Source organism: Aulonocara sp. 'chitande type north' Nkhata Bay, linkage group LG7 (assembly GCF_057382095.1).
Source record: "Aulonocara sp. 'chitande type north' Nkhata Bay isolate Kocher_YH1m ecotype deep benthic linkage group LG7, A_spYH_male_GT1.1, whole genome shotgun sequence".
Taxonomy (NCBI): domain Eukaryota; kingdom Metazoa; phylum Chordata; class Actinopteri; order Cichliformes; family Cichlidae; genus Aulonocara; species Aulonocara sp. 'chitande type north' Nkhata Bay.
This window is the reverse complement of record NC_141350.1, coordinates 36,540,527-36,566,101: the sequence shown is the minus strand read 5'-3', so window position 1 is coordinate 36,566,101 and position 25,575 is coordinate 36,540,527. Positions and strand designations below refer to the sequence as shown.

The 25,575-nt window shown below is 38.4% G+C and overlaps 1 protein-coding gene across 1 annotated transcript in view; it reads right to left on the bottom strand.

The window, feature by feature from the left end:
* lrrtm4l1 (leucine rich repeat transmembrane neuronal 4 like 1) overlaps positions 1-9,955 on the bottom strand; it is a 65,247-nt gene extending 55,292 nt beyond the window's left edge. The window contains exon 1 of the mRNA XM_086300239.1: positions 9,423-9,955. Coding sequence (XP_086156365.1) covers positions 9,423-9,426 — 4 coding nt within the window. The 5' untranslated portion in view covers positions 9,427-9,955. The remainder of the gene's footprint in view (positions 1-9,422) is intronic.
* Between the last annotated feature and the right edge of the window lie 15,620 nt (positions 9,956-25,575).

The following is a 25,575-nucleotide window of genomic DNA, read 5'->3' as shown; positions in this document are numbered from 1 at the left end:
TGAATGCCCCTTAAGCATATAATATTCCAGATCAATAGGATGAGTAACATAATTCCTTGTTTATGCATTTATTATTTATCCACAACTAACTGTAACAAACATCAATACCTATTTATAAATCCTGTGCAGAGGTGCTGAAAGTAAAGACTAACAATGGATATGCTGCTTCCACTGAGAATTCTTGGTTGTGACGGGCAGACAGTAAAACCAGAGATCACTGATGCAGGAATCAGTTTGTAGACCTAAATGAAAGAGCTAATATTAACCTGCAGTTAAAGACAGCAAATTCATGGCTTAGTCAAAGAATGTCAGGAAAAGGACTTTTCTTTAGCTAGCTACAGTGAAGAACGAGCCTGTGGGTCTAAGGGACTGCTGCAGGGGAAAGCAGAATGTAAATGTAACTGAAACCCCACGGAAAATAAAGACATTTGGATAAAGTTGCCAGTAAAGTATGGCAGGGAAAGTGGTGGTGCGACAGAAAGTTAACATCTCTGGATGTCTGTCTGACAGATAGAAGCAGGGGAGGAGAGGGGAAATAATGTCTGTGTGTGTCAGAAAGAATACCACAGTATCGCAGCTGGAATGGAGAAAGACTGGGTGTGATCTGTATTGTTTTAATTTGAGTATGTGCAAACAATTACTGAAAATTAACTTCAGGTTTTTCAAATTTGATAGAGCTTTAAATCTATGAGCCAGAGTGTGTGAAACATCATGTCTAAAGGTACGTGTTGCCTAGCAATGTGAGGATTTGCATTACATTTTAAAAACGGAACAAAAATTAGATGAACACAAAATGTTAATTAGTTAAATGGTTTAAAGCAAGTGGCCATGACCTACCCATGAACTTACTTCTTTAAAAATAAATGAATCTTGTTTATGTTTCCATGAGCTAAAACTAAAGGGTTAAGGTAATCTTAAATTATTTTATTTTCCATCAGAAAAACCAAAACAAAACATTTTCAATTTTCTTGAAAATAATTTGCCAGACCACATCAGGTAATTTGGCAATCATGTTTCAAAAAGGAAATGAATTAATTCTTTCACTTGTTGTTCTTTTTTGGAGGTGTCGACCAATTAAATAATCATTACTACAGTTTAGACTGGCGCTCTAACCGATGTCATTTAAACGAAGGAGCCCAGCAAATAAAAACATGACGACTAAAGTGATGTCTCACACAAGTCACAACCTAATGTAGAGTATTTGTACACACCACATTCTTAATTTGCAAAGAGGAAGACCTTTAAAAGGGCTAATTGGTAATTTTGAATGTCAACATTTTTATACCACCAGGTTTTCATGCCCATGAAAGCTGCCCGCTTTCGAAAAAGCCAGCCTTAATGAGAAGAGTTGGATGGAAGTGCTCTTAGCCATGTGACTTTTTAAAGTGAGCTTCAGCCAGCCCATTCTGGTCTGGTGCCTACAGTTTTCTCTCAGCCATACTGTTGGCCTGATATTGGTGTGACTTTGAGCCACATGAATATCCATAAATACACATCTGTTTATGCATGTGTGAGTAGCCTATGTGTTTCTGAATATCACAGACTATCACAAAAATGACATATTGAAAACTGAGAATAATAGATGGAAATCTGTGGTACTTAAGAGATGTCAGAGTACTGTTTAACGTCCCCATTAAAACTTTAATTATCTGGTGGTTGCAATGTTTTGATCTGACATGACGTGTCTTACGAAGATCCATGAAAGACAGGAAGCTGCAGGAGTGTAATTAAAGTTATCAAACAGCGGACAGTTTTTATTATACCTTGATATCTGCTATTTTATCTAGCTATTGTACTCTTTATCTTTTCTAGTCTAGTGGAAGACGTTTAATTCCTTGGTTGAAAAGATACACAAAATTTTAAGTGCAATTTCTTCACAAATAACAATGCACAATATAAAGTAATAAGCACGTTTCACTCCAAAAAAAATTTTTCATATTATTTCCTTTGGCCTTTGGTGCTACTTATCCATCTACATTGCGTTGGTGCAATTAGTCCAGTTTGGAAATACTAGCTGTACAACTGTCTGTCTTCTTTTAACTATACAGGAACTAACTGAATTTGGTCTTCCAAAAAAATAAACACAAAACTTCCCTTCAAGTAATCATTACATAGAAATCCAAAAATCAGCCAGTTTATGAGACACAATGTACCGTAATTGTCGAGCTATAAGCCGCTACTTTTTGCACAAGCTTTGAACCCTGCGGCTTTTAGTCAGGTGCGGCTTTTCTATAGATTGTCCATGATTTTTGTCATATCGTAAGACGATTTGTTTTGTTTGTTCCGCTGTTGTACGACACTACGTTGCCTGGCGGAAGGATCGGGGTTCAAGAGTGGTATGTTGGTCACATGTCCATCCGCCAGGCAACATAGTGCCATACAAGTAGCGCGAAAAACAAACTTCAAAGTAGCGCTACGCGTTCAGCGGGAGGCGTGGATGATGAGCGGCGATAAACTTGCGAAAAGCAAGTTATGCTCAACTCTACCGGTGGAATCTGACAGCGTGGAAAAGTGTGCAAACATCCACGATCACCAACGGATTTCGAAGGGCTGGACTGCTGCATGATGGAGAGGAGGACACCGCCACGGCCCTTCAGAGGGTGTTCGACTCCGACACTGACAATGACAATGAGGATTTCTTTGGTTTTGAAAGTGACAACGAAGGAAAGAAGCTGAGAGTGGATGACGAAGCCATCCTGAGCCTGTTCGTTTCCGACACTGGAGAAGAGGACTTTGGTGGTTTTAGTGCGCAGGAAGATGGTGGTGAATGACTGACTTTTCTTCTTGTTAAAGCCGTGTCTCTGCACCTGAGCCTAAAAGGTAGTCTGAATCTATTTTTCTGGTGTGCTGTAGGTTACTGTTATGTACTACATTTGTTACTCATTTATGAAGCACAGCACATGTGCAAATATGTACCCATAACTTGTTTTTCAAAATATTAATAAAAGGGGTGTGTCTCCAAACAGCCATCTCTTTCCTGACAATTCGCTTTGTGCATATTCTCTTACATATGATAAGTCAACATTGAAACACCTGCGGCTTTTAGTCAGGTGCGGCTAATGTATGTACAAAACAGGATTTTCCCCTGATTTTAGCTTGTGCGGCTAATATTCAGGTGCGCTTTGTAGTCCGGGAAATACGGTAACCACTTGATGATCTCCACCTTGTCATATTGTAATATTAAATGGCTGAATATTTCTATTGGTTGGCAGATACTGTTTGTCAGAAAGACAGAAAAAGTCACTATGTAAGATTGCTTGGAGTAACTAGGTCATGACTTCTGCAATGAGATATTGCTGCTGAGTTTTTTTTAAATGTATTTTTTGGCACACTGCACATCACAAGGTCAGTGCCATTTAGTTTGTTTATGTTTAAAAGAAAGAAGACATCTTCATACAGTGGATACATCCAAAATAGGGCAACTCACACCAAAACAATCTTGATGGATAAAGAGATTTACGGGCCAGAAATTTTTTTACATAAATTTGATTTTGGGATGAACTGTCCCATTATTATGATGGAATTTACTGTTCTGGTTGGGGTGGATCTGCCTTTTATTTACCTACCTATATAATTTTTAAGAATCAGCATTTAGACACAAAGATTTTTCTTTAAAGTCCAGGCAGCATCAAACTGCATGAGGCAGACAGGCTGCTTCTCAAACTGTTCCACCCAATAAATCAGCCATATCACAAAGTCTTCCATCTTTACACCCACAGCGCTTTCCATCTCAGGCTGTCAGTGACAGCTGAAACTCTTCACAGCCCCATAACATCGTACATATCAAGAACTTTACTGCTCCTGCCTTTCCTATGGGCCTACACACTCACACACACATGCACAGCTTATTGGTTTATAAATCGGTGCAGAGAGCCAGAGAGCTCTGCAGATCAATATAAGTGCTGATGTCAAAAGATCAGCACAAACTGAACCGTTTAAGCTAGCCACTGCAAAGCGCGTCTGCTGTAAATGTTGAGGAATTAACAACAGAGATGATGTTAATGCATAAGTGTGTGTCCAAATGCGTGCGCGTGTGAGTGGTGGCATGCTGGTAATCAGCAAAGGTCGAAAGCATTGCAGGCTACTTTCATCCAAAATTGTGGCAAGACACATTTATGTTTAATCAGAATTCAACACTTTGTGCCAGTGATTAGTCAGTCCCAATGTGCATTATAATCAGTTTAATGATTTCTGTTGCTCATGCTGTAACCAGCTCATTTTACTTTGAGAAAGCTATATTGCATTAGATATCTGAACTCTGGATCGTGGATTCTGCCTTCATTATTTTTAACTGCTTCTTACATTTTCTTTTTAACTGGCTCCAGTGAAAACCAAAGGAAAAAAAAAAAAAGTGGGGTAGCATAGATAGTTGAAGACAAGGTGCATTTTCTTTTTGCAAAATGCTTTTGCTAACCTGAAAAATCAAGACTCCTGGCAGAAATTCATCAGAATAAAGCACCCAATGCACAAATTGCTCTGAATAAAACATATCCAAGGCACAAAACTGGCATAAATATTATCTGAACAGTTTCTTCTTCTCTTCATGTGTCTTCACACACATGAAGATGAGCATACACAGGGATGCTGTGGTAGTCAGAATAAATGACAGTGTTGGTCATTACTTTTCAATATTTTAAAGCCCCTGGAAATCTAATTTCTAAGTCAGCCTCTTACAGGTCATATGAGCGATGGGCTACTACATAAATTAACACTTTCTCTGCCAAAGTTAGAACCACTGCAGGTTCTTTCACATAACAAATTGTCATCATGTGCACAGGTCTGGAGTGTGGGGGACATTACTGGAATAAAGTGATGTCATGTACTTCCATGCAGGGAGTGCAACATAGTCATGAGTTGCATTTTACAACTGAATTCATCGTCTGCCTAATGCATAATAGTTGCGGCCAGTTTAAGAAGATACGCCATTAGTCAGCGACACAGGTTTCATCCAGATTTTTGTTTAGGATTTGGGCAACGAAATTTCTTTGGTTAAGCTTAGAGAAAAACTGTGCTTTTAGTCAGCTGAAGCAAACACCTCTGTCAAGTCACCGTAACCTTAACGACTCTCTTTGAGTGTCTAAATATAACCATAAAAAGTTGAATGAAGTTGAAGATTGCAGGCACTGCCACCGGATAATGTGATGGAAAATTGGATTGTGGGGAGAGAAAAAAAATGAACACAGTCAAGACATTTTCAATAACAATATTGTTATGATTTGTCTAACATATTAACTAGAAACCATTACTTATAGTATCAAGATATATATTATACTTCAATACAATAGGAAGTATAGAACACAGTCTTCAATAATTAAAATTGATGACAAACACATGGATGCTCAGCAGCCACGACACTGGGTACACCTGTTCAACTGTTTGTAAGGTGCATAACTAATCAGAGAATCACATGGCAGCAACTCTATTTAGGCATCTAGACATGGTTGAGATGACCTGCTGAAGTTCACACTCAGCACCACAATGAGGAATAAAGTTGATTTAAGTGACCTTGAAAGTGGCATGCAGATGGGCTGGTCTGAGTATTTGAGAAACTGCAGGTCTGCTGGGATTTTTCCACACAACCATATCAACAGTTTACAGAGAATGATCAGAAAAAGAGAAAATATCCAGTGAGAGGCAGTTCTCTGGGTGAAAATGCCTTGTTGATGCCAGAGGTCAGAGGAAAATGGCCAGACTGCTCTGAGCCGATGGGAAGGCAACAGTAACTGAAATAACCACTCATTACAACCAAGATGTGCAGAAGAGCATTTCCGAATTCACAACATGTTGGACGCTGAAGCAGATGGGCTACACAGCAACAGAAGACCATAACAAGTACCACTCCTGTCATTTCAACTGGCTCACAAAAGCTGGAAAATTAGAGAATTTGAAAAACATTTCCTGGTCTGACTAGCCTTGATTTCCTGCTGCTTGCATCGTTAGCCTCGAAGATCACACTGAGTTCACTGTACTGCTTGACAGTACATTTATCATATTCAACTTCTGACAGAAAATAAGTATTTAAGCGAAAATTTAACCTTATATCATCACATCTAACTATCAAGCATAAAGAACCTTTAAGCTTGACAGAAATGTTGTTTTTATTTCTCAACTCACTATGTTTAAAGTTTTCTGACAAGTGACCTCTTGTGGCCACATGAATAATGACTGTGGTAACTGAGTAAGAGGTGTTCGATGATGTCATTGGCGGTTTCTTTTAACCAAAACCCAAATCTCTTTCCTATTTACCAAGTGATTTTAGTTGCAGAATCGTAGCAGACCAGAATAATTTTGGATAATTAATTATCTTTTCTGTTGCTCAGGCTGGTGGACTTGCAAAGAAAGCAAATCAAGCCAAAATATTAAGAAGCCTGCATAATCAAATGTAAAACCATGACAACCAAATTCAGGCCGTGATGCACCTCAGTGGCATAAAACGTTATCATATGCCTCTAGCTGCAGAATCTTTTTCTTCTCCAAGCTCAGCTCCCACTTCTTACTGCCAGACTTTGTTCTCAGTTTTGTGTGTCTGCCCATATTTCACCGTATCAGTTCAATGTGCAGGACACATTGTTTGGGAAAGCCATTCACAGCTGAAGTCATTGCAGGATTTCAAGAAAAGGAAAAAAAATTGGAAAAGGCATTGCTTTTCAAAATAGCCCAACAGTCTGCACAACAACAGGGACAAAAACCCTTCAAATCAATGACCTGGAGGTACACTGAAAGAATCTGCTATATTATGACAGTTTGATGGCACGAGTGGGAAGCAGTACAGAACATATTACTAAACCTCAGCAAAAAAAATGACTAATGGGGACTTTCAGTCATTCTCAGAATAAGGAAAGATTCCTCACAAAGAGAATAATTCTTAGTGGTGGCTTCAGCAGGTTTTAAAGTAGCTAGAGCTACAACTGTTTAGATTGTTCAAAGTCAGACTTTTTTGTCTCGATGTTTTCTATAAAGTAGAGACAGGGTTTTGTAAAAGTCATAAAGTCGTGCAAAGTCTAAAGGAAACTGCAACAAGTTCTGTTATAGTTTTAATCCATAGGGCAGAGAGACCTTGTCTTTTACATAAACTTATTTACTATATTTGATCTGATTAAAACTTGGCAGTATTACTGGCAACATGAATGTAAGAAGCTGAGGAAAAAAGTAGACTGCAGGAGCTGCAGAAAAGTGGATGGTTTACTGCCAAGAGCAACCTATAAACAACAGTAGATCTCCTAATTATCTGCACTATTATAAGCCTTAAAATGTGAAATTTAAAAAAAAATAAAAAGGCTGTGCACACAGGTGACTTCTTCTTTTTTCTTTTCTTTTTTCTTTGTTTTCAAAGACATTCAGTTGAGGCTTTTCAAGAGTGCTCCGTGGACTAATTAGCGTCTCAGTCTGCTTGAGGAAACTGACGGATTATTGAATATAAGGGACGTTATTTCAGTCTAACGGCTCTGTTGCTCTTGTCTGCTCAGTTCTGCTACAGTAGATGAGTGTGTACGGACAGACTGGTGAACACAGAGATGCCGTGTCACAGAAACTCTTGCTTCACTCTTGGAGCTGAAAATGTAGCTTCCTTGTGTCATTTATTGTTGTGGGATGAATACAAGTTTCACTGCTTGGGCCATGGAGCGGGGAGTTCACATCCATCGCTGTTTAGCTGTCAGTGAAATTGCACACTGATAAATTACGCACTGTAAAAATATTACTTGATTGTTTGTTACCAGTTTTGAACATGAAATGGTCAAAAAGAAAAATGTGAGATGTGACATTTTATTGCATTTCTATTTATTTTTTTAATCAATGCAAATTGAATGCATTGAAGCTGAGTCAGTCTGGCAAAACAGGCACAGTGAAGAAAGTTGTTATGGGAATTATTCACAGTTAGACCAAGCTATTAATTGATTAATGAGAGGACAATTGAGCAATCTTCTGTTGATGCTAAACTGTTCAGCTGCTAGTTTTCTGTATATGATATTAAGATAATGCCAAGTTTTATTGTTGAATTCACAAAGAAAACTTCAGCCCTGCCAACAGCATAAACTTCCCCTAATTAATCAGCCCCTGAATGAGGGAAAACAAGGTGATGGGTGCGACTGGGATGTAAGAGAGCGCTTTAGTGAGAAGTGTGGATATCCTAACAAATGCAGCCACTTATTCTGGGTTATAGTAATTGTGATGACATAATTAAAATGTGCTCATTAGCAGCACTAAGCTCCTCATTACTTGGGAAAATGCCACAATTCTGCACAGATGTGTAGGCACCATGCTTTCCTTGGGCCTGTTTCAGCTTTTCATTAGATTTAGTAATAGAAAAATAAAAACAAAGAAAAGGCGCATAAATCCAACAGAAAATCAAGTCAAACAAAAAGAGTGGCTGCAGTGTTAGGAAGAGTTAGGAAAAAAGAAAACAACTCATATAGGTTTCAGTGCACCACATGCTCTGGTCCAATGGTGCGTGTACGCGCTCGTGCATGCCTGGATATGAATAATAGTCTTTCACTGAGCTATTCAACAACAAAAGTTGCACTGAAAGGAAAGGACATGAAACATGAGGTTTTCTGTTTGAGCAGCTCCAGACTGCTTGAAAGTGACAGCGTCATTTCATCGCATATTCAGTGACAATCCCAAACACCCACAACTTGTTTGAGGACCAAGTATATGTAGAAAAAAAAAGAAAAAAAAAGTGCTGGAGCTGCAGAACACGAAGAATCCCCTGAAACACTGAAGAGAAGTGTGGGTTTGTAAGGCTGAGGAGTGAATTTAGCTTTGGAGCACCCACAGTCAGTAAAATGGAGGAGGTGATAGGCAGTGTGGGATGAGATTGTAGGTACCCAGAGCTGTCAGGAGAAGAGGGGCAGTCAAAACATGTCAGTGCTTAGAAAGGAGAAACAAGAGGGGGTATGAGGTGGAAGCCAAAGAAAACAGGCACATCTCACCACCATTTTTTTTTTTTTTTTTTTTTTTTGCCCGTTTCAGGTCAGGTTCAGATTGGGTGAACAAACTTGCCATTGCAGCATAAAAATCAAGGACAATTAATGAGCTGTTCAGCTTCAGCTCGTGTTGCAATGTCTCGTCGACTGATTCAGATTAGGGCTACATCACTTCCACACCAACAAGGTGACAGTAGTCTTCTCTGTCTCCTCGCCTTGATATTCACAAGCATGAACTCTCCCGTCTGTTTCTTCCTTCCTTTCTCCCCTCTCCTCAAATTCCCAAATAGAAAACGAAAGCCTCTTTTTTTTCAAGTACTCACACAGATTCTGAGCGAATAGGACAAAAGTAGTCTCCTGCTCTTAAATAAAGGAGATGCCAGCTTGCTGCGCATTAATATGCCACAGAAGACTTGGGGATTTTTTTCCCCCTAAACGTCTACACATTCACAAAGGGCGGGAATCGTTTTAAAACGACACAGTTCTCCACTTACTTACCCATATTGTCTCATCGGTCCGTTCCCTCCGTCCTCCGTAGTGCTATCCACCGCACAGATCACGACTTCTTCTCTCTTGTCTTTCCAGTACCTGGAGAGCCGAGGAGCTCTTTTCGCCCCTTACGCCACGGGTGACTCACCTGCCTTCATTCTGAAAAAACTGTCTCTTGATTATAAAAAAGCTTTTAAAGTTTGCGCACATGCTTCCTCACACGAAGCAACTTTCCAGACCTGTCGCGAATAGCCGTGTCATTAAGCCCTAAGTTGGAAGCCAAACGCCTGGCTCTACAGGGTTCTTTTACCCTGATAGACCCTTGGTCTCGGAGCAGGTATCTTTAGAAAAAAAAAGAAAAAAAAAAACAAAACTGCAACCAAAAAAACAAAACAGTCACGCTGCAAAAGTTAAGAGGTTAAAACGAGCATTTACCACTGGGATCGCTTGCAATGAACGGCTGTGCGCCAGGTGTCCTCTGCGCAATCGTCCAGCGGAGCAGCAGAGGCGCTAGGCACGGAGCACAAGCAAGCACGGGCACTGTCGGGGGCTCCTGTGCAGTGCTTTGGCGAGGTTTGCGTGTGCGCGCACGGCCGCGCGAGGGAACGTGTGTTCGCGCATGTGGGAGAAAGAAAAAGAGAGAGAGGGAGAACACGTTCGACGCAGCATTCAACAGCTGCAGGCATATTTTTGGTCATATATGAAATTTTTATTTTCTTTTGTTCTTATTTTTTTTCTTTAGGTTCGCCTGCTTCTTCCACCGCCACCACAAATCAGCGGAGGAGCCGCCCCCCATTTAACATGCTTTTCCAAGTCTATTATGCAGGTGTGGAGGATATGCTGAGGGCTATATGTGGTCGTCATTATATCATGAGTGGGTAGCCTGCCTGATCCCACCTCGTGTTGCATAATTATTGCAGATAGATCGACGGGAAACCTGTTAGAGCGGGGAAACTGTTGGACAGGGTGTCGGGCTAATTAAAAATAGAGGAATAAAACATTGAAACATATCCAGATATTTCTCTGTAGGATGGCATGACACTACTGCTGAGAAACCAGAGAGATAGTGGTTGTTTAAGTTTTGCGTAACTGTAAAAAATTACATTCTGATATGGCATTCCTCTCTTACATTGACGATACCAGTTTATAATGATTTCAAATGTTTGATTTGGTGCTTCCTTTTTTGACTCACTTTACATTCTGACTAATCCCTGGGATGGTGTTAAGTCACCCAAACGGTACTTCCTTTATTTTAGATGATTCAGACACAGAGTTAAAAAAGGAAGATCAATTATAAAAATGTGCCCATTATGAAATAGCTTTAAGTTTAGGCTTGACAGACTGTGGGCTAAAGTGATTCACTGAACGTTTTATAACACCATGACATTGAAAGTGCAAGGTTTACACACATCTTTCTCTCACTCTCACTCTCACTACAAGTGCCTTATTGAGGAACAGTCCACATCTCAAGAGCCTGAGAGTCAAAAGTTAGAGTGTTGTAGTATTGTGTAAAAGTCTCGAGCTGCTACTTGTTTCCTAATATTTTGCTTCCAAGGATCCAGAATTTTTTTTTAAATTTGTTTCCAGGCTTTGTGGAGATCATTCCAAGTTTTTCTTTGGACACTGGCTGCTTTCACTCATTTTCAATCCTTGTAACTGACCATTGTTCTTCTTGTTGTTATGGCACTTAACACTGACCAGTGAATCATTTAAGTATTAAAAAAAGGCACCAAACTCAAGGGATGAGCCAGTGTTGTGTCTACACATCACAGATCACTTAGCAAAGAACCAATATTAAACGGTCTCTTTAGGTGCAGGTATTAGCAGACTGTCACAAACACATAATTTGCTTCCACTGAGTGCTTGAAAAGAACAACTGACTTCTTCCTGATTTGTGAGTTCACCTTTCATCCAGGAGGCTTCTTCTGTTCTAAAACATCTGAGAGTCTGTGATATTTTACCCGTAGTTGTCCTGTTAAATGTGGTCCTGAGGGTCATTGCCACGTAAGTCAAGGAGTACACAAACATAAATTACTTAAATTAGTGAACTTGCACAGGAAAGAACCTCAGACATTATTGATGGAGAAAAAGGGGGACTAATGGAACAAGATTGTCATCTCTTCAATTGCGCGTTTGTCAGAGGAACTCCGAAGAAATTTCTTCAAGCATTACATTCCAGGACACTTCAAACACAGCATCAAGCTCAGACAAAACTGGTTAGGCTTCAGTGAGGATCCTTTACATGGGAGAAACCAAACGGCCATTCAACAAACACAAGGCATAGCACAGGAAAGCTACGTTAACAGGACAAGACTCAGCTGGACGCCTGCATCTAGAGAAAGGACATTGTTAGTGTTAGAAAGATGCTAATGTTCACATTTTGGACTGAGAAAATGAATGAACGAGTATTGTTGAACGGAGGCAGTGACTTACAATTCCAGCCAGCAGCCAGCTACAAGTCTTGAGATCCATTCCCAGGTGTTTCATCTCCCACTCACACTTTCATTTATGTGACCACAATAGCGCAAATGATGGTGGTGTTGGGAAATGTCTCATACAAGAATCACACCTCTGCTCTGGTGATGATAATGACCTGCACCATTGTTCACATCTTGTCTCATGTGGTAACTCACATGATTATTAGTGGGCAACGACACTCTGGACCACCTCCAATGAGACAACAAGGGGTTAAATACCCAACAATTTCCAACAGTTGTTTTTATGTTGTTGGACCCCTGGGCACAAATGTCTGGTGGGCCTTGGGGTACTTCTTTTGCTGATCAGTTTTGTTTTGTTTTTTCTTTAAAAATTCTACTAGAAAATGTATAAGGATATATTTAATATTTAATCTGTCTGCGCGCGCGCACACACACACACACACACACACACACACACACACACACACACACACACACACACACACACACACACACCTGTTGTCTCCTTCCTCCCTCACCCTCTCTCTGTCTGTCTCCCTGATGATCTCCTTCTTTTTCTCCTTACATCTCGTCAGTACCATTTCTCTCCCTCTGTCTCTTGCACTTGTTCACCATCCCTTTTCCCGATTAGTGTCAAAACAATAATTAATGCAAAAGCATTGCTCAGTGAGATTTTCTGAGAAAAAAGCATGCTTTTGGGACGTGTCCACTTACATGAGCAATAAACAAGTTTTTTTTTCTTTATTATAAATAAATAAATAATGCAGGCAACATTGACGTATTCCCTGGATGTTTGCATCCTTGCTTGTGAAGGACAGCGGGCCCTCCGCTGATGTGAGCAGCCTGGCTTCTTTATTTAGAGCCTACTAAATTTTCTGTATATATGTTATATATATATTCCACTGATTTTCAAAGGCAGGGTTCATGTGTAATAAGAGGAGTAAAGCAATGTCAATACAAACTGGGCCACACAGATGCAAAGCAGCATGTTTTCCAACCTATTTGTTTGTTCCTCGTGTCGCTGAGCTGAACAGCTGTAGAAGCACAGTGATATTTTATGGATCAAAACATCTTTGAATGTCAGATATGGTCATTTTCTTTGAACCAGCTGTAAACTAACAAGAGCGCCTTTATTTTACTCATGAATTTATTTATTTATTTAGTTGAATTTCAACTAGCAAGCTGACCATGTCTCCTTGAAGCTCCCAAGGCTCAGCCTTTCAGCTCTTTGCATACCACACAGCTCAAAAACATTCAGCTATGCTACATGTTCCATAGCGTTTTACACATTTTTGAAGTGGAATCTGCCGATAACACTTTCAGTGGCTCAGACAGAGAAAACACTTGCGATTAAGAGTGAGAAGTACTGTAAAATTTCATTTAACAAGCATATTGAGCAGCAAGTTTGAAGGTTTGTAGCTTGTTCTGCCACCTGGAGCCAGAGGCGCAAGGAGGTGGAGCTGTAAATCAGAAGGGCTTTAAAGTCCTGATGCACAGTCCCTCCTCCTTCTTCTTAACAGCAGACAAGGTCTTAATGCTGATAGTGAGGAGGAGGAGGATTGAATTGCAACAAAGTGTGGTGTCAGCAAAGAGATGTCATGTGGAATCAGATAGAAGTGTCCACCATGACAGAGTGAGGATGGTTGATGGAACTAGATTAGCTAGTGGATGGTGGTAAGAGTAAGGGAAGACTTAAATGACCAGACATGACAAAACATGGTATTACTTTCACTGTAGACGTTATATAAAGATGGACATAGCATTGCCCATTATGACTGAAGTCCTATCCCCTCCTGTCTTGAAACCACAAAGAGTGAAGAAGAGGGGGGATTTTCAAAATTTAATACGGTAACAGCTTGTCAAACACAACTCTATAATTTACACAATATTATCATGTATTCAGTAAAAATTGAAACTAGAAACGGAGACCTTAATTTTATTAGAAAAGTGTGTACCAAGGTTATAGATCATGTGATCAATACCTCATGTTGTAGATAATGTGAGCAGAACGTTTATTTCTATGTGAGTGGACTTATTGGTGGCTACTCCAGAGTAGAACAAGCACAAAGGGAGTTTTAAGTAAGGCAAGGCAAGGCAAGGCAAGTTTATTTGTATAGCACAATTCAACAACAAGGTGATTCAAAGTGCTTTACAGAGACATTAGAAACAAAAACAAATAAAAAGCATGATTTAAAATTGATTAAAACAAGCAAACAAACAAACAAACTAATTAACAAACAAACAAACAAACAAAACCGTATATAAAATCAAAACAGATAAAATCAGAACAGTAGATAAAATCAGTAGTTAAAATATAAGTTTTGAAATTTAAGCTTAAGTGCGGATTTGGTGCTTTATTCAAATGCAGCTGAGAACAGGTGAGTCTTCAACCTGGATTTAAATAAACTGAGTGTTTCAGCTGATCTGAGGCTTTCTGGGAGTTTGTTCCAGATATAAGGAGCATAAAAGCTGAATGCAGCTTCTCCGTGTCTGGTTCTGACTCTGGGAACTGATAAAAGACCGGATCCAGATGACCTGAGGGATCTGGAAGGTTCATACTGGGTCAGGAGGTCATTGATGTATTTTGGTCCTAAACCATTCAGAGCTTTATAGACCAGCATCAGAACTTTAAAGTCTATCCTCTGACGGACAGGCAGCCAGTGTAAGGACCTCAGAGCTGGACTGATGTGGTCCACTTTTTTGGTCTTAGTGAGGACTCGAGCAGCAGAGTTCTGAATGAGCTGTAGTTGTCTGACTGATTTTTTTTTAGGTAGACCTGTAAAGATGCTGTTACAGTAATCAAGCCTACTAAAGATGAATGCATGGACTAGTTTTTCCAGGTCCTGTTGAGACATCAGATCTTTTATCCTTGATATATTCTTGAGGTGATAGTAAGCTGATTTTGTTATTGTCTTAATGTGTTTTTCTAAGTTTAGGTCTGCATCCATCACTACACCCAAATTTCTCACCTGGTTTGTGGTTTTTAGGTGTATCGATTGAAGTTCTCTGGTGACCTGTAATCGTTTTTCTTTGGCACCAAAGGCTATTACCTCAGTTTTGTTTTTGTTTAGCTGGAGAAAATTGTGGCACAACCAGTCATTAATTTCCTCAATGCATTTACCAAGAGCCTGTACAGGGCCTCGGGCTCCTGGTGACATTGTGATATATATTTGTGTGTCATCTGCATAGCTGTGATAGTTTATTTTGTTGTTCTTTATAATCTGTGCCAGTGGGAGCATGTAAATGTTAAACAGAGGGGGTCCCAAGATGGAACCTTGGGGAACTCCACATGTGATACTTGTCTGCTCAGATGTGAAGTTACCTATTGATACAAAGTATTTCCTGTTTTCTAAGTATGTTTTGAACCAGTTTAGTACAGTTCCTGAAAGACCTGTCCCGTTCTCCAGTCGTTTGAGTAATATGTTGTGGTCAACTGTATCAACTGCTGCACTGAGATCCAGTAAAACTAGGACTGACATTTTTCCACTGTCTGTATTCAGACATATGTCATTAAACACTTTGGTCAGAGCAGTTTCAGTGCTGTGGTTCTGTCTAAAACCTGACTGGAAGGCATCATAGCAGTTATTCTGTTTTAAGAAGTAATTGAGCTGTTGAGAAACTGCTTTTTCAATGATCTTACTTAAAAATGGGAGATTTGAGATCGGCCTGTAGTTGTTCATTTGTGTCTTGTCAAGATTGTCCTTTTTCAGTATAGGTTTGATTACAGCAGTTTTTAGTGATTCTGGAAACACACCTGATAATAAAGAAAAGTTGACGATCTGTAACAGGTCTGACTCCAAAGTCTTTGAGACCTCTTTGAAAAAACTTGTTGGCAGGACATCTAAACAGCAGGAGGAGGAGTTCAGTTGACCTAAGATGTCCTCCAGGTCTTTGCTGTTAATAGGGTCAAACTGTTTCATGGTGTTTAAACAGTTTTTCAGTGGACACAGTACATATCCTGGATCTGCTGTTGATGTACCAATTGCTTGTCTAATCTTTTGGATTTTTTCAGTGAAGAATTTGGCAGTCATTGCAGGCCATGGTCGAATGAAGTTCAGCTGCCACTGACACAGGAGGGTTTGTTAGCCTGTCAACTGTAGAAAATAAGACCCGAGCATTATGGCTGTTTTTGGTGATGATGTCAGAGAAGTAGGACCTCCTTGCACTCCTCAGTTGTAAATTATAATTGTGAAGTTTCTCTTTATAGATGTCATAGTGAACCTGGAGGTTTGTTTTTCTCCATCTGCGCTCAGCTTTCCTACACTCTCCTTTTTCATTTTTCACCAGTGTGGAGTTTCTCCATGGAGACTTTTTCCTTCCAGAGATAACCTTCACCTTAATGGGAGCAATAGTGTCCATTACATTTAACATTTTAGCATTGAAGCTATTGACGAGCTCATTGACTGAACCTCTGGACAGGTCAGGTGTTAATGGGAAGACCTGGTTAAAGATCTCACTACTGTCTTCAGTTATACACCGTTTTGTGATCACTGCTGTTGATATATTTATGTGGGCTGAGATTTAACTTTCAAAGAAAACACATGTCTACATCTGCCTGTCTTTGGGGATGAAATTCTGTACATCAGCCAAGCAAGGTATTACAAATATTTAGCCTTTATTTAAAAGACCTGTTTTTTATTGGAAAGACAGATTCAGTGGGGGCACTCGACTAATACAAGATGGAAATTGGACTGACATTCAGTATTGATTGAATATTTAATTTGCAATATCGATTGGCAGGCCAAAGTGAGTAATATAAAAGCTTATCTTGCAGGAAATACTATTAAGTAGTCAGTGAAATTGGTATAAATAGTGTTTAATTTTTAAAGTTAATATTCACTTAATTTCCTGCAAACTGAAATATTTTATTTAGTAAATGCTGTCAGTTTATACCCCATTTTGTTCTGTAGATCTAATTCCTCTTGGACCGACAGATGGAGTAAGACGTTTTAAAGGAGGAAGGATTGATTGGAGCGCTAGAGTGTCAGGTGTGACTGTGAGGCAATCGCAAATGATTTAAATGACTCATGGGTCACTTAGGAGGGCTCCTGAGCAAAATTATGCCTATACAGGGCCCTGGGGAGGTTGACCCTGCTCATGATCGGAGCATGTGCGCCACATTTTTCCATTCACTTATGTTTTCATTCATGTTAATTTTATTTTGGACAAGGATATATTAAAACCTGGAGAAATACTTTGGCTTAAAGCTGTAAGCGGTGAAGTTTTATAATCTATGTGAACAGATATGTGAACACCTATCATGTGCATAATACACAATTAGTTGTTGTGACATCTGCTTAAATTTATATCACATCTGCAAAACTCTCACAAATTAAAAAAGGAAAATTCTCCACCATGGTCACTGGCCGTATATAAAACTGAAAGACTAAAAGCCTGCTCTCATAACTTTTTATGTGGCATCAAATTTCTCCCGATCTTTTGGCATACTGTTTTTTATTTAATTAGACTAGGATCTGGACGTGATTCTGCTGCTGCAAATCAGTTGCAAGTTGACGGTGAAAACTTTTTGTCATATCTAGGACAACAACATCTTGTACCGTGAATATGAAATGTTAAATGTCTCAACTAGGCAGCCATCTTTCTTGATCACATCGCCCTGCTGTTGTAAGGCATTACTGTCTGCAAATTATCTTAGGAGAGTCATGACTCTGAAGTAGACAATCACGAGAGACGTTTGCATTGGTAATGTAGAAACTAGACTTTAAACTATTTATAGTTGTTAAATTTAACTTTAATTTGCGATATAAGTCATATATCAATTAACTAATTCCACATATTTGTCTGATTTTTCAAATAGTGGAATAAGTAGGATAACATTGACAGGATTACTTTTGTAGCTTAGCTACAGCTAAATGTTTTGATAGATTAACATCCTCAGCTCTTTTGAAACATCAGACATACATGTAAGCTTCTGGTGTCAGTCTCTCATGGGGAAAGATTTCTTGTTCAAGAGGCAGAGATGAAAATACTGGGAGCTCACAATACTGTGCTGCCACCAGACAGTATTATCACAGACATGCCCTCATATACACCAACCATTTGACTTGCTGGGAGTATTTATGCTGCCACTCTTCAACCTTTTGATTCACCAGCTTCATGTCGGTTTCTTGTAGAAATGTGGGAACTAAGTAACTGAAGTAGAAATGAAAGGACAAAGCCATGGAGTAAAGGCCACAATGAAAGTAAAGTAATAAAATAATTTGCATGACACAGTTTAGCGTGTTCAATCTGAATAATTTACTTCAGCAGTCTTCAATTATCCACTGTAGTTTAGCCATGCAGAGATAAGTGGCTTTACTTTCTCAACAAGTGTTCTGGTCACTATTGACTGCTGAGTCTATAATGTGACAGCAACCAACAACCAACAGACAACATCATTCCAAAATCCAAGTTGAAATCTCAAATTTTGTTGTTTAGGACATTTTCTCAGGTATACCTTACTAGGACCTTCTTTAGCCTTCAGAGCTGTATTAATTCTTTTTGGCATCAACACTGTGGTGGAAACATTCTTCTGAAATTTTGGTCTATATTGGTGTGATAAGATCTTGTAGCTACTGCAAATTTGTTGACGGCTTATCCACGATGTCACTGTTTCATTTCACTATATCCCAAAGGTCCTCTCATCCCAAAGGACTGGGAGCTGTGGATTGGATTTAAATTATACTTATTTACTACTGAAGGGTCACAAAATATGACACTCCATTACACTGCTATCACAAGTATACAACAAAGCATTAGTAAAAGGCTGGGATATCATGTTATTCATGCCAGAATATCATAGCAGAAATTAAGATTTATCAAACCAGGCAACATTTTTTCAGATCCTCTTTTTTCCAGTTTTGTTGACTCTGTGTAAATTATAACTTTCCTGTTCTCAGCTGTGGCACCTGGTGTGGTCTTCTACTGCTGTGGGCCATCTGCTTTGAGCTGTTGTGCATACAGAGATGCTCTTCTGCTCGGTTTTAACAAGTGGCTATTCAAGTTTGTGTTCCTTTCCTTTTAGCTTGAAGTAGTTTGGCCATTTTCCTCTGCTCTCTGATAACAACAAGGTATTTTGGCCAAGAGAATTGCTGCTCGCTAGATATTTTCAGTTTTTCAGTCCACTTTCTGTAAACCGTAGAAATTGTTGTATGATAAAAGGTCAGTAGATTTGCAGTTTCTGAAATATTTAGAAATACGGCCTGTCTGTAAGCAACAACCATGCCACATTCAAAGTCACTTAAATCCACTTTCTTCCCAATTCGGTTGCTCAGTTAAAACTTTAGCAGGTCGTCTTGACACAAATCACTTTCACTAAATCACTTTATCTACAATATATTTTTCTGATTAGATATTAGTATTAAAAATAACAAACAGGAGTTTAATTTAACAGGTGAACCTAATAACGTGTCTGCTAAATGTACATTTCAGAATGATGATGATGAAATTCTGGTTTTGGATTGCAGGGGTTTGAGCCATTCTAGCTCTAATTCACTGACTGTCCAAAGAGAAATCTGATCCCCCGTTTTCACTGATATTCTTCCCAAATTCACTTTAATATGAGGTGTTTACAACTCTCAAATTTCTATATTAAACAAAAGTCATTTTATTTTGTTGTCCAAGATAAGGACAATGCTGGACAGTTCCTCCCACCCACTCCATGATTTGCAGGCCAGTCACAGAAGCATGTTCACTGAGATTACCCAAATATACCACCGGACAACACAGGAAATCATTCCTGCCTGTAGATCTCTCTCTCAGCTCAATTCCTAACTCTAAAGCACAGTACACGCTGCAATAGTTGCACACCCATAATATCACTTCCTCTACAGAGAAAATGTAATATAAGTCAATATAATAAGAGGGGCACCTCAATGTCAACTATTTATATTTAATTATGTGGAATATACTGGAATATTTATAATTAGAGCTATTTGTATTTATTAGAGTTTTTTGTTATATTTTGTCACTTTGTAATATATTGTAATATTAAATTTAGTTTGTTTAATTACTGTTCTTACTGTCACAACCTCACACAACCTCTTCTGGGATTAATAAAGCATCCCAATTCTGATTCTGACTGTGATTTAGCCACACCACTGATAAAAAAAAGTATTTGATATTTAAGGGATAAAAGCCAGATGATTGTGATTATATGAACAGTTTCTCAAAAATCAGTAAGAAAGATGGAGACAGACGTCAACAGCGGATGTTTGAAATGGCAATCAGAACTTACTGTGCAAATGTTTTCTTTTCTTTTCTTTTTATGTGGGAAAATGTGTTGGACAGTAGAGAGTAAAAACTTTCAATATATAGGAAAACACAAGGAGCTTCCAGTGTTGCCAAGCAACAGTAAATATTCTAGCCCAGAGGCAAACACCCTTAAGAAGTCTTGCCACTGGGCAGCCATCTTCAAATGCCACCTGCACCTGTTTGGGCAGTTATATTGAAGAATTATCTACATTATTTTCTGTGGACACACAGACATAAATACTGCATGCAATCAGCAGTTAACGTGATTAAAAAAAAGAAAAAAACTTTTTTTCTCCTGTTGTCATTCAATTTTTATCATCCTCTTTGCTGGGTTTTAAATTGTCCTATAAATTGGTGTTATCTGTCATATACATGACTATGCTAAAGTCATGTATATGTCAGATAAAGGACAGGTAACATCTTCAATGTTCTTGTTCATCACCTCTTTATAACCACTTTCTCATCTACAACACATTCAGCCTTTTGTCTTTTTTTTTTGCTTCAGTATTATTGATACTTGTCTGTTAGTAACATTACTACATTACTATTACTACCTACACATTCATTAACATTGCACATGAATGTGTAGCAGTTTCTCCTCATATGAGTAATGTAAGTTGACTCCAAAACTTATAAAGACTTTAAATGTGCTGCAGTTTGAGCCTAGCATGAAACAGTAAATCCTTACTAATTATAAGTATGTCAGAGCTATAATTAAATATTGTAAAAGGATAAACACTCAACAGCAATGGACTTTTTTTTTTTTTGCCAGAAAGGTCTGTGGACATAGAAAGAACCTCCACTGGTTTTCTGGCAGTGTTGGTAAAAAAAAAAAAAAAAAGGCTTTCGCAAGACAATCATCATGCTGAATATCATTATCTTCAGTGAGAAATAATAAAACAATTTTTAAATGTAGCCTTTAGTTTGTTTTTAGATTTAACAATTTCCGTGTATCTTGCCATAACACCGTCCATGGCTTCGATCATTTCATGAATCACATGGCAGTTACTTTTGACTCCCAAAGAAGTGTCTAAAGTTTTTTGTGATAGTTCTTTAGGTCCCTTCAGAATACAGTTGGCCATCATGCAACTCTCACTCTCTCCCTCTCACACATGCATACACACAACACACACACAAAGTTAAAACAATGCCAGCCACATTGGTGCAGCTGGTAAAATGTGATACAGTATTAATTAGTGAGCTTTAGAGGTGCTGTATTGTTGAACTTTTAAGAGAGCCAGACAAGCTGTTATACACAGACTCAAGTCTTCTTGCTAAGGTACGATTAACAACTCCAAACCATAGCTCCATTAATTCATATTGTAGATATGAGAGTGATGTCAATCATCTCAGACAAAACATGTCTATTAGCAAAATTCTGGACTACTCCTCTATAGAAATACTGCTGCTGGAAAGTTATTCCTTGGCCAATTTACTGACTTGTAACCACTTCATTCATTTACATTGGTTTCTTAAATGAAATATCAACTGAGTTTTATCATCTCTATAGCGGATCTGTTTTGCAGCTTGCAGGGTCAGTAGCCCTTAAAAAATGCATGCGGTAACTGGTTTTTACCACATTCCTCAGATTATGTGAAGAGCTTTGAGTGGCGTGCTGGTATATCTCTGCATATCAGTGGTTTTCAATTGGAGCTCTCAAGGTGCAGAATCCTGCTGGTTTTCTGTCCCACTAGGCTGATAATTACATTTGTGTGGTTTCCAAATTCATTCTCAGTTTTAATGACTTAAAATAAAGGGATTCACAGCTGCAAGAATAAAAACATAACGGTCTGTAGTTTTCCATCTCATTATTGTAGGTTATTGGTCTCTTCATAGTACAAGTATATTTACTATTTACTAATATATTTATACAGATTTTTGCTTTTACTTCTTCTCTATTCATAGCGAGAAACTGGAATTGGTTACGTAGTATTTTACAAATAGAGTTATGAAAGATTTAAAAGAAAAGGACTGAATCGAGACCTTGGAAACATCTTGTATCTAAGCTGCAAAAAGGGAAAGTTTAAGTGCTGTCCTGTTCTTGTACATCAGTTTAAAAATACAAGAAAAGGCTTCAGGCTTTGTATGATTCTTAACTAGATTAAACGGCGCATGTTAAATTTGATATAAATTGTAAACATGCATATCAATTATTCAACAGTATAAGTAGAGGTCAATCAAGCAGATAAGGTCACATTACCATAATAAGACACCACTTATCCTGTCCAGTGAAGTTTTATCAATACCCAACAATGAGAGCCAAAAATTATTTCAGTGCATGAGCGCAAATCAGTGTATAATGCAATTTCTCAAACACATGGCTACATATGTAAGTGCTATTCAGTAATTACTGAACCTTTATTGGGATATAGCCTTCTGACAGTCTTTTGATGCTGAAAAAAAATGAACAAGTATGGTTTCTCTTTTTTAATTTTATTTTTGGGGGCCTTTTTTGGATAATGGAGCAGTGAAATACACAGTTTGGAGTCAAACCAAGGTCACTGTTCAAAATTTATAGTGACGCCATCACAAACACCTTATATCAACTGCCAGTCACAATGGCAGGGGAAGGGTGATTTGGGTTTGTTTTGCAGCTTGCAGTCCCTGAATCTACCAGGACCTCCTTTTAAACCAAAGTATTGTAGAATCAAATGTGAGGCCATCTGTCCGACAGCTAGAAATTTGTTAATACAACAGAACACAACCACAGAATGGCTGAAAAAAATAAGCCCAAAGTCTACTTTAGACCTTAATATAGTTGTTCATAAACAAATGCTCAATGAACTAAAGTAAGATGATAAAGAAGAGTTTGCCACAATTCCTCCACAAAGATTTTTTAGAGATTGATAAAATTATACAGAAAATGATTCATTAAATTGAAAAGTGGTTCTACAAGCTACTGAATGGTGGGGTGCAAAGTTTTTCCTGTGAAAACATTTTAACGTGAACGTGTTTGTCATTCTAAAAGTGCATTCACTTGAGTAGATTTTCACATCTAAAACAGTCAGAGAAAGTCATGAAACATGTTTGCTGTTATCAGAGTCAGCACAAAGATGCAATGTAGAATAAGAAACTCTGCTTATCTCTATGTCCATCGTCTACTGTAATTTTCACATTGCCTAAACATGAGAGGTCTAATGAAGGTTGTAAAGTTATATCATTCTACTTGGATTTTTGTTTTTCCTGTAATATTATGATAAATAGAAGGACATTATCAGGGCATGGTGGATGGCCAAATTCAATGAGGAAATTTTTTACTAAGTTTTCTACCAAACTTGCTTGAAAACGAGAAAAAACACCAGCTGCTCTGCTGGGAAACATAAAATATATCTTTATTTTCTTGGATCAGACCATAAAACTGCTTCCGTGGTTTTATCTGACCATCGTATATAAAGGCTTGGTTCACAGCTTTATCAAATACATGACCTGGAAACACTGGGAATTGTGCCAGCAATATGTTTTTTACAGTCAAAATTAGCACTGATGTTTGTCCAACTTCCTAGATGCTAAAAGAAAGATGTATATAGAGGTATATAGGTCATAATCCAATGGGGCATATTGGAAGCAATCATCAGGGCCTCAGATCCTTAGTGATGCCTCTTTCCACACATTTGTTATGTAAACATTATTCACTTGCCATAACTCCATCTGCCAGCATGCGACATGCACAGACTCAGGACATTATAAATGATGGAACAGAAAAACAGCAGAGCTCTACTTTGGACAACCTGTGGTTTCACCTAGTGACAAGTTAATGCAAGGAATCATCTATTTTTCAAATGCTATATATGATGAGGAACAAGTATATTCCAACCAATACAAATAATCATTGGTCAGGAACTCTTGTTTCCACTATTTTCCGTGTCATTTTCAGCTCTAAACATGGGTACTTGGTGTTGAGATGTATCAATATACATTTACTGAAAAAGCAACAATTGGTGTCATATCAGGCTTAAGAATATATCCCCAAGCCTTTTTGATCCACTTCTGCATTTTGGACATTCAGGATATTGTCTACTCCATATTACACAATTTTTCCTTTGAAAGCAAAGACAGAAAGAGCTCACAGGGTGTACCGTATCCTGTGAGACAGGGGATTTAGAAAATGTAAAGGATATGATTTAAAGTTAAACATGTTTTAGATCTGCTTCATGAAGGCTGCCACAGCATGTCCAGAAAGAACCACTCTGTGTAGTTCTTTCTGTCAGTGTTTTGCTCCTCTCTGAATCCGACAGATAGCAATTACAGTTCATGCATGCATCCTCAGCTCCTCTGAGCTTATCATTATCGCAAGAAGACTATCCATCATGGCCATACACATGATGAGTAGAGGCAAGACAAATGGCACGCACCTTAAGTGCACAACACTTGCAATGAAAGAAAACAACACTTGAAGATGATGAGAACTGAGATATATATATATATATATATATATATATATATGGCCAGTGTCACTCCTGAAATGTATATGAATGTTTGTTCAGGCTTATACTGTGTACATATGTCAGAAAAATCACATCACCCTGGGATTACTTTCATTTTCAGTGATCTCAACAAACATTTGGTTTTCATAGCAACCATCCAATCATCAGCTACTTGATAGCCTGTGTGAATAGATCCTCCTGAATATGAATGCCATGATTTGAGACAAAAAGACCACTTTTACTACCCAAAGAGCAATAATGCTGGGAGTGAGTTTTGGCTGAGAGAAGGACGAGGTAGAGAGGATCAGATAGATTTATGATTTGATTTGTATTTAAGAGTGAGAGGAAGTTATTGCTTGGCATGAAGTCAAACAAAGCAAAACTAAACATAAACCCCACATCTTCTGGTTAAACTCAGCTCCTTCGACAAAGGAAAATCTAGCAGTTTTCATAATTTTCAATACTCAAACCAATTTGAGTAGATTTACAATAGTTATATTTGTCACAGTCTAAAATGACCTTTTATGTGTAGTGGAAAGAAAACATGAGAGCCAAAAGCAAACACAGGAATAAATAGGGAGGATGCCAGATTTGAAGATGGAAAATCTTGTCAGATCAAACACCGTCGTTTTTCATGGAGCATTTAAAAAGCTTTTTTCTGCTCTTGTAAGAAAAGGTGAGAGCAGCATTTGCCATTTATCTCTTTTTCATTGCAAAGACATTTAAGACATTTTTTAAGCAGGATGGAAATATTTAGCCCTATTTTCCATTTTAGCTGAATTGTCATAATATGTACTGTGTGATGTGGGCTAAGAAGCGGTATCAAAGAAAAAAAAAATGTAAATCTCCCACAGAAAAAATGTGGAAGGAATGCACCAATCAAACAAAGAGAAACATGCAACATGAAAATAATCTATTAGAAGTTGTGGCCTTCACAGTTGGGATTAAACGGCCTGCATTTGTATAACTAAGGTCCCTAAGGACCCCAAAGCGCTTTACACTACATTCAGTCATTCACCCATTCACACACACTGAAGATCGGTTGCT